This window comes from Excalfactoria chinensis, chromosome 12 (assembly GCF_039878825.1).
Source record: "Excalfactoria chinensis isolate bCotChi1 chromosome 12, bCotChi1.hap2, whole genome shotgun sequence".
NCBI classification, from domain to species: domain Eukaryota; kingdom Metazoa; phylum Chordata; class Aves; order Galliformes; family Phasianidae; genus Excalfactoria; species Excalfactoria chinensis.
The window spans coordinates 17231770-17246123 of NC_092836.1; the positions used below are offsets into that span (position 1 = coordinate 17231770).

Below are 14354 nucleotides of genomic sequence, written 5' to 3' on the forward strand. Positions count from 1 at the left end.
CGAGGCGAGGTGTCGCTCGTCGTCTGCGCCTCGCGGTCGGTCCGGGCCTCGGTCGGAGAGGCGGCGGCGGGACTCGAACCCGCGGCCCTCCGCTTCCCGCCGCGCGGCGCCACGAGGGAAACGGCGCGCCGCTCCGTCGTCACGTGACGAGGGCGCCTCGCCTCTCCGCGTCACGTGCGGGGGGCGCCGCCGCGCGCCGGAAGTGTCGCAGCTCGCGGCGGCGGCGGTTGCGGCGCAGTGAGGCCGGCAGGGACGCGGCGGGGCGGGCGGGCGCTGTGCCGCTATCGCCGGGCCGCCCCCCGCCTTCCCCCGTTCCCGTCCCGGGCCCCGCCGCCGCCATGGGCACCAGCGGCTCCAAGTCGCGCGGGCTGTGGCCGTTCGCCTCCTCGGCGGCGGGCGGCGGAGCGGAGGGTCCCGGCGGGCAGCAGGCCCTGGCCAGGGCGCGGGGCGGCCGCGCCGCCACCCCGTTCGTCTTCACGCGCCGCGGGTGAGAGCGGGGCCGGGCGGGGGGCGCGTCGCCGCGGCAACGAGGGGCCGGACGCGGCGCGGGGCGGTCGCCGTGGGGACGCTCGTCATGGCGGGGGGTGGCGGACCCGGCTGGGGACACCGGCAGCGCGGCGCTGCCTGCGATGCTCCGCGCCTCGGCCGGCCCCCCCCCGCGCTCACGTCCCGCCGGCCCTTCCCGCAGCTCCATGTACTACGACGAGGACGGGGATCTCGCCCACGAGTTCTACGAGGAGACGATCGTCACCAAGAACGGGAGGAAGCGCGCCAAGCTGAAGAGGATCCACAAGAACCTGATTCCGCAGGTACCGCGGGCGGACGGGACGGCACCGGGACGGCAGCAGGCAGCTCCTGCACGCCTCCGCAACGCCCTGGCTTTGCTGCAGGACAGGCCTGCTAACTGCTCCGTAACTCCGGGCCTCCAGCTGCACTACGGCCCGGCTCACACTCGTGCCACCTTGCAGTGCCGTGCCGCCCTGCTACAGCCCTTTCCACAGAGCAGCAGTGCCTGGTGCGTGGTGCTGTTGGGCAGAGCACGTGGATTTGTGCTGCAGGGTGTGGGGTGCTGCTCACCCAGCTGCCTGTGACAGGAGACACTGAGCACTTTCCCTCTGGTGTGGCTGCTGGCACAGCAGTGTCACAGTGTTACAGAGTTGCTGGGAGCAGCAGACAGGACCTGTCACGTGCTAATGTGAGCGTGCCCTCAGCAGTGACGGCGGTGCTGCCACCAATGGGTTCTGCATATTGGGTTGCTTGGGATTTGGTCTAGGTTTAAAATAAGTGAATGCGGTGAAGCCAGACGGGGGTTGGGACACTGGTTGAGGTACAGGAGAAAGATAATTCCAGCATAGGGGAGCTTCTGGGGGCTTAAGTGGAGAGTAGAGAGATGGAGTCTGTCATGGTCCCAGCCTGAGCCCAGGGGGAGCTGTTGGTGCACTCCGAGGGGCTGCACCGGGACAGGCTCTGCTGCCCTCATGGAGAAGGGTGGGGATGTGGAGTTGCATCCCATCCCTCCTCTGTGCGGGTTCAGACTCCTGTGGTTAGACAGCAAGGCCCAGCTGGAATGAAGCACAGAACGTCTTTTCACTGGCCCAGGCTTTTCTTTGGTCTTCTTTCCTAATCCTGCCAAGCAAACGTGCACTTCTGGCCCTGCTGAGCACAGAGCCCCGCTCACACTGCTGTCTCACAAGCGTGTCCTCACAGTGCTGTGACAGGAGATTGCTTGCCCTGGAGCATGGGAAAGGAGCCTGTGGCTGGCATGGATGGAGCGTGCATTCAGCAGTGCCCCCTTGGACAGAAAGCTGCTTTTCTCATGCGCCAGCTGCCCTCGCTGCATTTTCTCAGAGAGCTCCTTTCATTCTTTTAAATCCCGTGAATGAAAGGTGCCGAATGAAAAGCCGGGGCAGCCAATATCTGCCAGTCACGCGTCAGCTGCTGCACGGGCAGTGCCTGGCAGAGCAGCTCCCTCCTTCCTCGCCCGGCTGCACTCCAGACCCGTCGTGTGCGGCAGCAGCCGCGCCTCCTGTGCCTCCCCGGGGCCAAGGGCAAAGGGCAGAGCAGTTCTGCGCTGCCTCTCTGATGTCCTTGCTGCCAGGGTGGCAGCGCAGACCTTTTCCTTGAGGGCATGTTGCCCTCGGATGGTGCCATGCAGAGCTTTGTTTTGCCTGAGATTGCTTGTTCTGTTCCCGTGCCGCCCCTCGTCCACCACCCATCCTCTTCTTTCAGGGCATAGTTAAGCTGGAGCACCCTCGCATTCATGTGGATTTCCCCGTGATCATCTGTGAGGTGTGACTGCTGGCTGCTGCTGCCCGTGGGCGAGACGGACCCGAGTGTTGCCACGCGAGGCTGCCCTGTGTTCCCAGCAAAGGAGGACACCGAGACGTGGACCGTGGCTCTCCCTCGCCCAGAGGCCAGGCAGGACGGAGCAGGCTTGGCTGGGCTGTACTTGGCTGCTGCTCCTCAGAGGAGATGGGTGCCCTCGTGCAACAACTGCGTAAAAACATCCTCGCTTGAGTCAAAAGACTTAAAATACCTTTTGTAGCCTCTAGCCGACGTTTGGATGGGTAACTGGAACTGCACACGAGCTGCTGTGTGAGCTGCTGAAGGGAGAGCGAGCCTACACTTCTTGCCAGACGAAACCCCCTGCTTCTCAGGTATGCGGCCCAGGGAGAGCCAGGGCAAGGTGACTCTGCCCGGCAGGTACGTGGCTGGTGTTGCAGCAGAGTGCGGTCTGGCACGAGCACCGTGCAGTGCTCCACAGCAGGGCTGTCCACAGAAGATAACCGGAAGCTGGTGTGGAAATGCATCCGGCTGAGTGCTGTGCTCCTCTTGGGATGGGGACTGAGGTAGGATGCCGTTATCCTGGCCGCCTGTCCCTTCCTCGTGTGTGTTCCCTGCTCAACACTGGTTCTGGGGAGCTCGGTCCTGCCGCTGCCTGCACTGCAGACCCCGAGATCTCTGCGGTGCGGGGCCGTCTGGGCTCCCCAGCAGCATCTGCCTGCCCCGTCTGCCCACTTGTGCTGTGGGAGCGATCTGGCTCCTGCAGAGCACGGTACCTCCCAGTGGGAACAGGCTCGGCAGGGCCGGGCAGGAAGGAAATCATCACTTCCCTCCCCTTTCCTGTCAAACAATGGGTCAGTAGGCCTGCCCTGGCTTGGAAATCTCCCTGGCGATGTGAACTAGGGTTCCTCCCTCGCCCCGTGCCCCAGCTGGCGGCAGGAGGAGAAATGCGATGCACTTTAAAGGGAGGCTTTCTGCCCATCTGGGAAAGCCCTGCTCTCTTCTCCCCTCCCACTTGAGCAGATTGGCACAGATTGGCCTCGGCTGTGCCGCAAAGTTCTTCACCTCTGCCCATGGGCGCTGGGAGCCGAGCTGGCTGCTGCTGGGCTGGGGAGCAGCACAATCCATGCTGCCAGCACTGGTGGCCCCTGCTCAGTCTCAATGTGCATACGGAAGGGGCTGGAGGACAACCCGTGTGTCCTCCCCAGGGCAGTGTGTGCAGATTTTGCCCAGCTTGCAGCCCGCTCCCACAGCAGTCAGCTTGCATTTCCTCCTTTTTTGTCCCGGATCTTATTTACTTTCTAAGCACTTCAGACGTTCGCTACCTCGATTTTTGATTTAAGCTGCCAGCTCTTGGCTGCCGGCCCTATCTGCGTCCTATCGGCGGCGGCGTTGGATGTATCCAGCCCTTTGCCCACCGAGAGCCGCCCAGGCGCAGGGCCGCATTCCTGGCTTCTGGGAGATAAAGGCGGCGTGGCTGTTGCCGTCTTCCTGTCACCGCCTCTTCCCTCCGTGTCCCCCACCCGCTGTTCCCATTGACAGGGGCCAGCGCGGAGGGCGATGCGGATGGGCCGGGCTCCAGCGGGGAGCTGCTCTACACTGTGATGCCGGGCATTTCTCTCCACATCTTTTGTTCTCCCGCTTGCTTGGAAGAGTCTGTCTTCAAACAATCCCCCACTGAAGTGTTTCTTATTCATGCCACCTGCTCCGAGGCGGGCTCAGACCCCTCCTGAGAACGGCGTCTCCAGGGGCCGCTTTTGTTCAGTCCCGGAGGCTGCCCTGCCCCTTCCACCCTTCCCCCAGGGCACCGCACACGCTTCCCCCCCAGCCCGTGTATTTTTCCACCCCTTCTCCCGGCGAGGCGGGCAGCACCCCGAGCTGCTTCTCACAGCCTGGCCCCATGTGCTGTGTGGGACAGGCAGGTCCTGGGCGTCTGGATGGAGCTGGAGAAACGTGACAAACGTGTAAATAGTGTCTGTGCGCTGTGGTGTCGGAGCAAGTGAAACCAGGAAGTTTCCTTTGTTTTTTTTCCTCTTTTCCCTTTTTTTCACGACTTAGTGCAGCGTTGTGCTTTCCCGTGTGGATGTGTAGCCGGATCGTAATCACAGCACTAGGCGTGCGGGTGGGAAGCGCGGGGTTGGGAGACGTACACTATTTATGGCCCTTCCTCTGCCTCCCCGCGCAGCTGTGTCCACTTTTGGTAAACTTAATAAACTTCTTTGTAGATCCTGCAGCTCTGGGTGCCGCTTCCCTGGGGCAGGTTGTGGTGTGAGCGGCTCCTTCTGTGCCAGGAGGGGAGTTTGGGGTTCTGAGGAATCTCGGCTCTCCTGGCAGATGCCGGCAGCCTCCGGCTGGTACCACAGTGATGGTGGAGCAGAGCAGCGCTGCCTCCCTGCACCCCCCAGTGAAGCGCTGTGCCCGGGGGCAGGGCTGGGTGCTGGATGGTAGCGGTGGCACTTGATGAATCTGAGCCCTGCAGCTCTTTACCTGCTGATTTCTTCCAACATGGGCTGTGCGGCTGAGCAGGAGTGCTGGCAAGGAGTGTTCCTGCTGCTGTGCTGCACGTGAGTGGGATGGTAACGGTGGCAACTTTGATGCCACAGCTTGAAAGCTGGGCTTTGCCATTTGTGATCTGCTGGAACGGATTCCTCTTTCTCAACCAGAGTGCATCTCCCGCCTGGGCTGCGCTGACTCAAGCAGACCTCCTCCAGCACTGGAGCTCTGCCGGGACAGGATCTGCTTGTCCGCTCCTTAATGACTCGCCTGACAAATCATTGCCTCATCAATTGCACCAACACAACGCGTTTCTCATCACCAGTGTGACCCCGTGCCGGGCTGCTGCCTGCTGTCCCGGCCTCACCGGACGGAGCGAGCATGATCTCAGTGCAGTCCTGCATCCTGCTCTGCCCTGCAGCCCTTTGAGTGTTTTCCTGCCTCCGTGTTCACATCATTTCCTCCACGCGAGCTGGCTGCAAAACGAACAGCTGACGAAGGCTTTAAGGATAGCGATGAGCTCTGTGGCTCTTGGGGATGCTGGGGTCCCCACACAGCTGGGTCTGCCTGTGGGTCCGTGGGGACCAAACCCTTGTGGACGGCTCGCAGTGTCCCAGCAGCAGCGCTGGCGTCATGGCCGGGTGAAGCTGAACAATGCGGCGGCACCGACTGAGCCTCAGGGCAGCGTCGTGTCCTGCTGGGCTGTGTGGCTGTACCCCATCCCTCCGGGTCAGCCCCCCCGCCCCAGCCCTGACCCCTGCAGCTCCCCCGGGTGACACCCAGCTTCCTGCGTACGAGGATGGAAAATGTTAGGCATTTCTTGGGCCTGTTTATGGCCCCAGGCGGGCGGCATGGAAGGGAAGGGCAGCACCCGCCTGCACTGCCATTTCTTGGCTCCTGGCAGAGGTTTCTTGGCAGGGCAGTGGCGCTCTGCCCGCTGTCCCAATGGCATTGGGATCACACTGGGACCTCTGCCCAGGGGTGGAGGACGGAGCCCTGAAGCCATCAGCAGGAGATAACGTGGGCAGGGCTGTGCGGAGGGGCTGGGGACGGGTGCGGTGACACGATGGTGTTCTGCTCCCGGGAGCTTCCGCAGATTCAGCCCTGCTTCCTTCCCCACGCCGGCTGTGCTGGGTGGCTCCCAGCCCTGCTGATGGGTGCTGTTCCCATCCTCGTGGCGTGTCCCATGTCTGTGGCCACAGGGACAGATGGGGGAGCTGGGCTGCCCCAGGATGCAGCTGGCCCTTCCCCAGTAGTTGGGCGCTGGGGGCACTGAGGTTTGTCGCCCCTCGCTCTGTGCCGTGTTGGTCTGAGGGGACACGGGTACGGAGTGTCCCGGCGCAGACCTGCCTGTCACCAGCGTGTCACCCAGGAGCAGATGGCAGCGGGCTGCTGCTGCCCTGCCTCTGCCCAGCTGCTGCCTTCAGGCTGACATCACATCCCACCGACACTGATGGTGACGAATGGGTGCTGCCTCCCCGGCCCCTCCCCTCTTGCCACACTCACACCCAGGCACGGGATGGCAACGAGGACGGCCAGGCCGTGTCCCCGATCCTGCTGTCCCCCCCATCGTCCCCGTGCCCAGGGATGCGGCCGGAGCCTCCTCCCGCGTCCCCCCGGCAGGAAACTGGCGGCTGAGCCAGCAGTACGAGTGTGTGCGCAGGATGTGCCGGCTCCTGCTGACCCCGCGTGCCTCGGGAGCACCGGGAACACCGACACCGCCCCGGGGACACCGCCCTGGGGACGCCGCCACTCTGGGGACACCCGCCGCCCTCGGGACAACGTTGTGGGGACCGCAACATCCCGGGGACACCACCGCAGCGCCGCACCTGCCGCGGTGCCACCCCTGTCCTGGGGCCACCCCTGCCCCGAGGTCATCATCCATCCCTGACCCGGGACGCCCCGCGGGGACCCCCGCCCGCCTTGCCCCTCCGCCCCCCGGCGCCCCCTACCGGAGGCCCCGCCCCCTGGCCCCGCCCACCGCCGCGCCGGTCTCGGGGCCGGACGGGCCGTACCAAGTGCGACTCGGTCGGAGGGGAAGCCCTCCCCGCCCGCCCCGGCTGCACCGCGGGCCGTAACGGGCCGTAACGGGGCCCCGCCGCCGCTCCGCGCCACGATCCGCTCCGGCACAGCGACGCCTCCTCCCCGCCCCGGGTCGCGCTGCGGGCGGTGCCGGGCCGAGCGGGGCCGGAGCGGGGCGGGAGGCGCCTCCCCCGCGGCGGCGGGCGTGGTGCGCTCCGGGCCGCTTTAAAACGGGGCGGCGGGGGGAGGCAGCGCCGGTGGAGTCGCGGCTGGGCGCGATCGGGGGCTGCGGGGCTGAGAGGGGGCGCAGCCCAGCGGCAGGGCCGCACGTGGCCGCCCCGCCCCGGCCGCGTCCCGGGCGCTTTGTGTGGCGGCGGCGCCCGGCCCGGCCCCGGACAAAGGCGTCGAGGGAGCGGAGCGGCGCGGGGCCGCTCGGGGCGCGCAGGATGCGCGGGGGCTGCGCGGCGGTGCTGGCGCTGGTGCCGGCGCTGCCCTGGCTGCTGCCCGCCGTGCTGGCCGTGCTGGCCCGGCCGGCCCCCGAGAAGCCGTCGGCCGCGCCTCTGCTGACCCGGCGGCCCTTCCTGGTGGCCTGGAACGCGCCCACGCAGGACTGCAAGCCCCGCTTCCAGGTGGCCCTGGACTTCAGCGTCTTCGACCTGCAGGCGTCGCCCAACGAGGGCTTCGTGGACCAGAACCTCACCATCTTCTACAAGGAGCGCCTGGGGCTCTACCCCTACTACAGCAAGCAGAACAAGCGGTGGGAGCCCGTCAACGGCGGCGTGCCGCAGAGGAGCAGCCTGGCCGAGCACCTGGCCCGGCTGGAGGAGGGCATCGGCAAGTACATCCCCTCGGCCGCCTCGGAGGGGCTGGCGGTCATCGACTGGGAGGAGTGGCGGCCCATCTGGATGCGCAACTGGAAGCCCAAGGACGTGTACCAGGAGGAGTCCCGGGAGCTGGTGAAGCAGCGGCAGCCCTTCTGGTCCCCGGAGGAGGTGAACAAGCAGGCGGTCTTCGAGTTCGAGTCGGCCGCGCGGCAGTTCATGGTGGGGACGCTGCGCCACGCCAAGAGCTTCCGGCCCAAGCAGCTCTGGGGCTATTACCTGTTCCCCGACTGCTACAACCACGACTACAGCAAGAACAAGGAGAGCTACACGGGGCAGTGCCCCGACGTGGAGAAGACGCGCAACGACCAGCTGGCGTGGCTGTGGAACGAGAGCCTGGCGCTCTACCCCTCCATCTACCTCGACCCGCTCCTGGCTTCCACAGCCAACAGCCGGAAGTTTGTCCGGGCGCGAGTGATGGAGGCCATGCGCATCTCGCGGCAGCACCACGAGGGATACAGCCTGCCCGTCTTCGTCTACACGAGGCCCACCTACAGCCGCAGGATGGATGTGCTCAGCCAGGTAGGGCTGGTGGTGGGGCTGCCCTCTGCTGAGGAGCCCAGGCCCTTGTCCTGCACGTGGGTGGCCTTGAGCCCTGTTGAAGAGGTTCTGGGCCAGCTGTGTGCTGCTCCCTGGAGCGTGGTGGCTTCAGCCACTGCAGCAGTGCCACCATCACCGTGTGTTTTTGCTCCTTCCCGTGGCACTGAGGGCCTCGTTCCCTGCCAGAGGGGCTGGTGGGCGCTGTCACCAGTCCCTCCAGTGCCAGCAGGTGTGGGGTCCTTGCAGCTGGCAGTGGGGTGTGAGAGCCCACAGCTCTTGGGTTCCCTGGCCTTGGGGAGTTGGATCTGGGAGGAGGCTGGTCTCTGGGAGGCTGGGATTGTCCCCTGTCTCCACGCATGGAGCTCACAGGCACTAACTGGTCTCTGTCCCCACAGCCGGACCTCATCTCCACCATCGGCGAGAGCGCAGCGCTGGGAGCAGCCGGGGTCATTTTCTGGGGTGATGCGGAGTACACCAAAAACCGGGTAGGTCTCAGTTCTGTGCAGGCACCTGCAGCTTGAGGCCGGGCTGATCTCTGCATGCGGGCTGTTTCTCTCCCTGGGACGCAGCAGCGTGCCCTTGACACCCCCGTTGTTTTGTTTTCCCCCCAGGAGTCATGCCAGACAATCAAGGATTATATGGAAGGAGACCTGGGCCGCTACATTGTCAATGTGTCGACGGCAGCAGAGCACTGCAGCACGACGCTGTGCCAGGGACAGGGCCGCTGCCTGCGCAGGAACAGCACCGCCAATGTCTTCCTGCACCTCAACCCTGCCACCTTCCAGCTGCAGTACCGGGACGAGGAGCAGCCCCAGCGTCCTCTCATCTGGGCTAAGGGCCACCTGTCTCAAACTGACATCCACTTCCTACAGACCCACTTCCGCTGTCACTGTTACCAGGGCTGGCAGGGCAACTCCTGCCAGCAGCCAGCTGGACCTCGTGGGGGTGCCCCTGGCCCCCTGGCACCGATGGGTTTCGGGGTGCTGCTGCTGTTCTTGATGTGGTGCTAACCAGGCCAGACTGAGCCGGGGAGCCCTGCACCTTTTCTGTAGTGGTGTAGCGGACCTGTTGGAGACGGCCCTAAATCGCCTGCTGGCAGCTCCCTGTTGGGGTGCCTCGGGGTGGTGGGGTTGCCCTCTCCTGCCCTCTGTGCTAAGGGGATGGGGACAGAGGGCGGGTTTGGGGGGTTTTTTGTTGGGGGGTGGAGGGGAAGGGGAAGGAAACCTCTCCTGTTGTAAGGAGAGGGAATGGGGCAAGAAGGGTATGGGGGCAGGGAGGTGGGTGCTGTGTGGTGCTGAGCCCCCGTGTGCTGCCCGACACCAAAGTGCTTTACCTCAATTAAAGCTGGAGGAGCGAGAGAGGGGCGTGGAGTGCTTGGGACGGGGCTTGCGGAGGCGCGGGACCGGCCCTTCCCCCCCTCCCCTCCCCTATTCCCCCCTTCCCCTATTCCCCCTCCCCTGTTCCCCCCGTTCCGGCGGCTCTAATGCTGTGGCTGCCGCGGGCTCAGCCACGCCGGGGCCACCCACGTGGAGGCAACGTGGCCCCGCCCGTAGCCCCGCCCCCCAGCGAGGCCCCGCCCTCGGACCGCCCCCTGGCCCCGCCCACCGCCGCCCGCCCGCCGACTTCCTCGGCTTTAGCCCCGCCCACCGGACGTGTCGGCCCCGCCCCTCGCGGCGTGTCGGGTGAGTGGGGGTCGTGGGGCGGCGCTGGGGGCTCGTCGGGCCGTGCCGGGGTCGGGAGGGCCGCGTGGGTACGGCATCCATCACGGCATCCATCACGGCATCCATCACGGCATCCATCACGGCATCCATCGTGGCTCGGCGTGGGAGCGGTGCTGGGGCTGCTGGGGCTGCCCGGCCCGCGCCCAGCCGGCGCTCCGTCCCGCGTCCCCGCCCTGTTCCCGCATCTCGCTGTCCGTTCGGTGCCGTTCGGTGCCGTTCCGTGCCCGCCGTCCCCCGGCCGCTCTCCCCGCGGGCTGCGGTTCGTGCCGTGTGTGTCCGGCCGTGCTCCCCAGCTCCCGCTGCTCAGCGCTTCCCCCAGCGCCGCAGGTGCCGCCCGTCCCCGAGCAGCATCCCCATTGCGGCGCCCTTGCCCACCGCTCCCCTTTCCTCCTTCCTTCTCCGCCCCCCCAATGTCTATTTATCTTTCCGGCTCTGCTCCCCCTCCGCTTGTCACTCATTAAGCCGTTCGGGGCTGCGGTGCCAGGCTCTGCCCGCTGATAACTTTGGGGACCTCCAGCAGGGAGGTGGGGTGGCCTCACGTGGCTGTCACCGCCAGGGGAGGGACGGGGCTGGCAGCCCTCCCTGACTCGGCTGGGATAAAAGCGCTGCGCTCACCGTGTCCCCTGAGCGGGTCCGGTCCCCCCGCAGCACCACCATGGCGCCCAGGTGGCTGTGCTGGGCCTTCCTGCTGCTCCTGCCTGTCCCAGTCCGCGCTGCTGGACCTGGCCCGGTTCTGGTCAACCATCCCTTCGTCACCGTGTGGAACATCCCGAGCGAGCCCTGCGCCCAGCAGTACAACGTCACCCTGCCCCTGGAGGTCTTTGACGTCGTGGCCAACAAGGAGGAGGCCTTCATGGGGCAGGACATCACGCTGTTCTACAGCTCCAGCCTGGGCCGCTTCCCCCACTACACGGCACAGGGGCAGCCGGTGTTCGGGGGGCTGCCGCAGAACGCCAGCCTGGCAGCCCACCTGCAGCAGGCCAGGAGGGACATCGAGGCTGCGCTGCCCGGCAGCACGGCCGGCGGGCTGGCTGTGGTTGACTGGGAGCAATGGCGGCCATTGTGGGCCCGCGACTGGGGCTCCATGGACGTGTACCGGAAGAAGTCAGAGGAGCTGGTGCTGCAGCAGCACCCGCTGTGGCCTCCCGGCCGCGTGGAGGAGGTGGCCCAGCAGCAGTACCAGAAAGCTGCCCGCGCCTTCATGGAGCAGACGCTGCGGCTGGGGGAGGCCATGCGGCCCGCTGCCCACTGGGGCTTCTACGGCTTCCCCGACTGCTACAACAACGACTTCGGCAGCCCGCAGTACAACGGCAGCTGCCCGCTGGTGGAGCAGCAGCGCAACCGGGAGCTGGGCTGGCTCTGGAACTGCAGCCGTGCGCTCTACCCCAGCATCTACCTGCCCCGGCAGCTCCAGGGCACCAACAAGGTGCTGCGCTACGTCCGGTACCGCGTGGCCGAGGCCTTTGCTGTCCAGAAGGGCGTCCTCAGCGCTGCCGTTCCCGTCCTGCCCTACACAGAGATCTTCTATGACGACACCTCCGACTTTCTCTCTGAGGTGAGGCTAATGGAGGTGGGGGGGCTGGTGGGTGTCCTGCTGCTCCTGGTGCCACGGCAGGGAAAGGGACCGGTGGGTTTTACCATTGGTTTTTGGCTCTGCTGCAGCGCTGTGGCGCTGTGTGGGGTGGCACCGTGCTCAGATGACCTCTTGTCTCCCCTCGGGCACAGGAGGACCTGGTGAATACTATTGGGGAGAGTGCGGCTCAGGGCGCTGCCGGCATCATCATCTGGGGGAGCTCTGCTGACACTGCCTCCAAGGTGAGTTGGGCAGGGGCTGTGAGAGCCCATCACCAACGCAGGACCCCCTCCACCGTGATGGGACCTGACACCACCTTCCCTTGCAGGAGAAGTGCATGAAGCTGAGAGACTACCTGGATGGGGTCCTGGGCCACTACATCGTCAATGTGACAACCAGTGCCCAGCTGTGCAGCCAGAGCCTGTGCTCCGGGAACGGCCGCTGCGTGCGCAGGGAGGGCAAGCTGGCCTTCCTACAGCTCGACCCCAACCGCTTTGCCATCAACCTGAAAGCCAAAAAGCCCCAGCCCATGGTGTGGTTCCTGACTGCCGACAGTGACGTATCTCGGCTGGCTGAGGACTTCACCTGCCAGTGTTACAGTGGCTGGCAAGGAGAGCACTGTGACAGCTGGGGCTCCTCTAATAAGTGAGCAATGGCTGCCTTCCATGCTCCTGTGCTGGACACCTGATGAGATGGGGAGGGTCATGCTGCCCTTCCTCCAAGTGGGAAGCATGGGAAGAAAAGCCCAGGCTGCTAATAAAACCGCTATGCATCCTATAGGGTTGCAGTCTTTTACTGTGGTTCTACCAGTGGTTGCTGAGTTTGATATGGCAGTGGGAGGGGTGCAACAGCCATGTCCCTCTGTGCCACAGGATCAGGAATCAGGCTGTGGGGTCTTGCGGTGTCCCCTCTGATGGCATACAGCAGGCCTGATGTGCTCCTTTCCTTACTCTATGGCTTGTAGCTGTGCCCTGCCATCCCTGTGTTCCTAGCAGAGGTGCAGGTGCTCGGTGGTTGCTGCTGGTGCAGATCATCCTGTAGCAGGGGCAGGGAGGGATCACCTGGGTTCCAGCTCTAGCATTGGGTTTGGCCACCCACAGCTGCACAGTCTCTCTACACGTACAGCGATGGTGGGGACAGAGGCAGCTCTGTGAGGGATGGGAGGAGAGCAGCCGTGGGGGGGTCAGGGGCTGGTAGCAGTAGATGATGAATTAGAGGATATAGAGATAGCTGTTGTACAGCTGGTTAGCGGGTAGCAAGGTAGTTGATAGTGACATAGATAGCTGATATCAAGACAGTTGATAGAGAGTTGAGAGTGAGGTAGATAGCTGATGGCGATACAGGTAGTGGGTAGATAGCAGATAACAAGATAGGTCTTTAATAGGGAGGTGTTTTGTGGATAGCAGAATAGTTGCTAGACATAGTTATATCATAGCCAGATAGCTGATGGGGAGATAGTGGGTAAAAGCATTGATTGCAAGATAATTGATAGGCAGTAATGGAGAAAGTTGACCGTGATACAGAAAGTTGTTAAGAGAAACACCTTTCATCTCTGCTGCAGATGAGCTACTTGAGTCCTGGGAGTGCCCCCACTGCTTGTATGGGCTCCAATGAAGCCCACCATTCCAGTCCTGCAGGCTGTTTGTATTCGATCTGCTCCCTTCTTTTTACATCTCAGAGGAATCAGATGAGGCGCTGATGGAGACACAGCTGGACTCTCAGGTTCCCCAGTCAGTCTTTGGACATGTAACCAACTTACAGCCAAGCTCTGCCAACTGGCTGCCTCTGTCAAACTTCATCTCATCTGGACTTTGGCCCAGAATGAGCTGCGTAATCTAATTCTTAGAGGAACAGCTTGAAAAGAAGTTGGGTGTAAGTGTTGAGAGCAGCATTACCTTACTATTTGTCCAGTGCAGACGGTGAGTCAACGCTACAAATGCTTACATGTGTTCCTCCCAAGTTACCAACTATTTGATATTTGCTACGCATTAAAGACCTTTTACCGTAGGAAGAAAACAGCTGTGATTTCCAAGTCCTCTTTGTGCCTGGAAGGTGGGAGAGCTCTTTGCCACTTGTGGTTGGCTTCTAAAGCACCCAGGTCAGTGTATGTTGTGTCATCAGCTTCTCTTGACTCTGAGCAGACAGGAGACATCACACTCTGGGAAAAAAGCAGCATTGAACTGGGGACACTGGGGCTTTTTCTAGGTCTGAAAAGTGTGACACACCTTGTGAATGTGCAGCACTTTGCAAAGCCATCCCAGCATCGGAGCAAGCCCACGCTGCAGCAGGGCCAAGGCAGGAGTGCCTGCAGCCAGCCAAGCGTGGCCCTGGGTGTTGGAGCTTCACACGGCTGCCTGCAGCTATCTCTTGGGTGGAGCGCGTTTACCTGCCGTCATCCACCTCCTGTTTGCTGTGCTCACGTTGGTGGATAAATCTGCAGCGCTCAGAGCGGCGTGGCTGCAAGAAATAAGTGCCACCAAGCAAGCACCACCTGGGTTTGGTGCTTGAAAACCACCCGATTAAGCTCCTTTGTCTTGCTTGGGTGCTTCCAGGAAGGATCCCATTCAATCTTATCATAGAATCATGGAATGGCTTAAGTTGGAAGAGACCTAAAGATCACCCAGTTCCAACCCCCTGCCACAGGCTGGTTGCCCCCCACTCACTGCAGGTTCCACACAGGGGTGGCAGCCCTCCCTCCACTGATTCCATAGGAGACAATTCAGAAGTTGCTCAGGAAATAAGGTTGTCAGCCTGAGGCGTTGTTTGCTGGCTCCCAGCAACAGTCTGGAAGCGCAGCTGGAGCAGCAGGGCCTGCTTCAGGTTACATAAACAGAAATGCCT

At 63.5% G+C, this 14354-nt stretch overlaps 3 protein-coding genes across 5 annotated transcripts; all 3 read left to right on the plus strand.

Moving 5' to 3' along the window:
* The first annotated feature begins 203 nt into the window (after positions 1–203).
* TUSC2 (tumor suppressor 2, mitochondrial calcium regulator) lies at positions 204–4516 on the plus strand. The gene is made up of 3 exons (XM_072347648.1): positions 204–487; positions 689–809; positions 2230–4516. The coding sequence occupies exons 1-3, from the start codon at positions 339–341 to the stop codon at positions 2293–2295; spliced, it is 336 nt and encodes a 111-aa protein (XP_072203749.1). The 5' UTR covers positions 204–338; the 3' UTR covers positions 2296–4516.
* Positions 4517–7061: 2545 nt separating this feature from the next.
* HYAL2 (hyaluronidase 2) lies at positions 7062–9379 on the plus strand. The gene is made up of 3 exons (XM_072347284.1): positions 7062–8201; positions 8615–8704; positions 8831–9379. The coding sequence occupies exons 1-3, from the start codon at positions 7245–7247 to the stop codon at positions 9227–9229; spliced, it is 1446 nt and encodes a 481-aa protein (XP_072203385.1). The 5' UTR covers positions 7062–7244; the 3' UTR covers positions 9230–9379.
* A 419-nt stretch (positions 9380–9798) lies between these two features.
* Positions 9799–13516, plus strand: HYAL1 (hyaluronidase 1). 3 transcript variants are annotated; one of them, XM_072347279.1, is made up of 4 exons: positions 9799–9901; positions 10589–11495; positions 11666–11755; positions 11842–13516. In XM_072347279.1, the coding sequence occupies exons 2-4, from the start codon at positions 10596–10598 to the stop codon at positions 12160–12162; spliced, it is 1311 nt and encodes a 436-aa protein (XP_072203380.1). In that variant the 5' UTR covers positions 9799–9901; positions 10589–10595; the 3' UTR covers positions 12163–13516. The 3 variants fall into 3 exon arrangements, with proteins under 3 accessions (XP_072203380.1, XP_072203382.1, XP_072203381.1); XM_072347281.1 differs by having other exon boundaries at positions 9860–9901; positions 10497–11495; positions 11842–12284; XM_072347280.1 differs by having other exon boundaries at positions 9885–9901; positions 10458–11495; positions 11842–12284.
* The last annotated feature ends 838 nt before the right edge of the window (positions 13517–14354 follow it).

Excerpts from the sequence above, each read along its gene's own strand:
- TUSC2 (XM_072347648.1), top strand. The coding sequence starts at position 339 with ATGGGCACCAGCGGCTCCAAGTCGCGCGGGCTGTGGCCGTTCGCCTCC. Across the intron at positions 488-688 it reads TTCGTCTTCACGCGCCGCGG|CTCCATGTACTACGACGAGG; the intron begins GTGAGAGCGGGG and ends CCCTTCCCGCAG. Across the intron at positions 810-2,229 it reads ACAAGAACCTGATTCCGCAG|GGCATAGTTAAGCTGGAGCA; the intron begins GTACCGCGGGCG and ends CTCTTCTTTCAG.
- HYAL2 (XM_072347284.1), top strand. The coding sequence starts at position 7,245 with ATGCGCGGGGGCTGCGCGGCGGTGCTGGCGCTGGTGCCGGCGCTGCCC. Across the intron at positions 8,202-8,614 it reads GGATGGATGTGCTCAGCCAG|CCGGACCTCATCTCCACCAT; the intron begins GTAGGGCTGGTG and ends CTGTCCCCACAG. Across the intron at positions 8,705-8,830 it reads CGGAGTACACCAAAAACCGG|GAGTCATGCCAGACAATCAA; the intron begins GTAGGTCTCAGT and ends TTTTCCCCCCAG.
- HYAL1 (XM_072347279.1), top strand. The coding sequence starts at position 10,596 with ATGGCGCCCAGGTGGCTGTGCTGGGCCTTCCTGCTGCTCCTGCCTGTC. Across the intron at positions 11,496-11,665 it reads CCTCCGACTTTCTCTCTGAG|GAGGACCTGGTGAATACTAT; the intron begins GTGAGGCTAATG and ends CCTCGGGCACAG. Across the intron at positions 11,756-11,841 it reads CTGCTGACACTGCCTCCAAG|GAGAAGTGCATGAAGCTGAG; the intron begins GTGAGTTGGGCA and ends CTTCCCTTGCAG.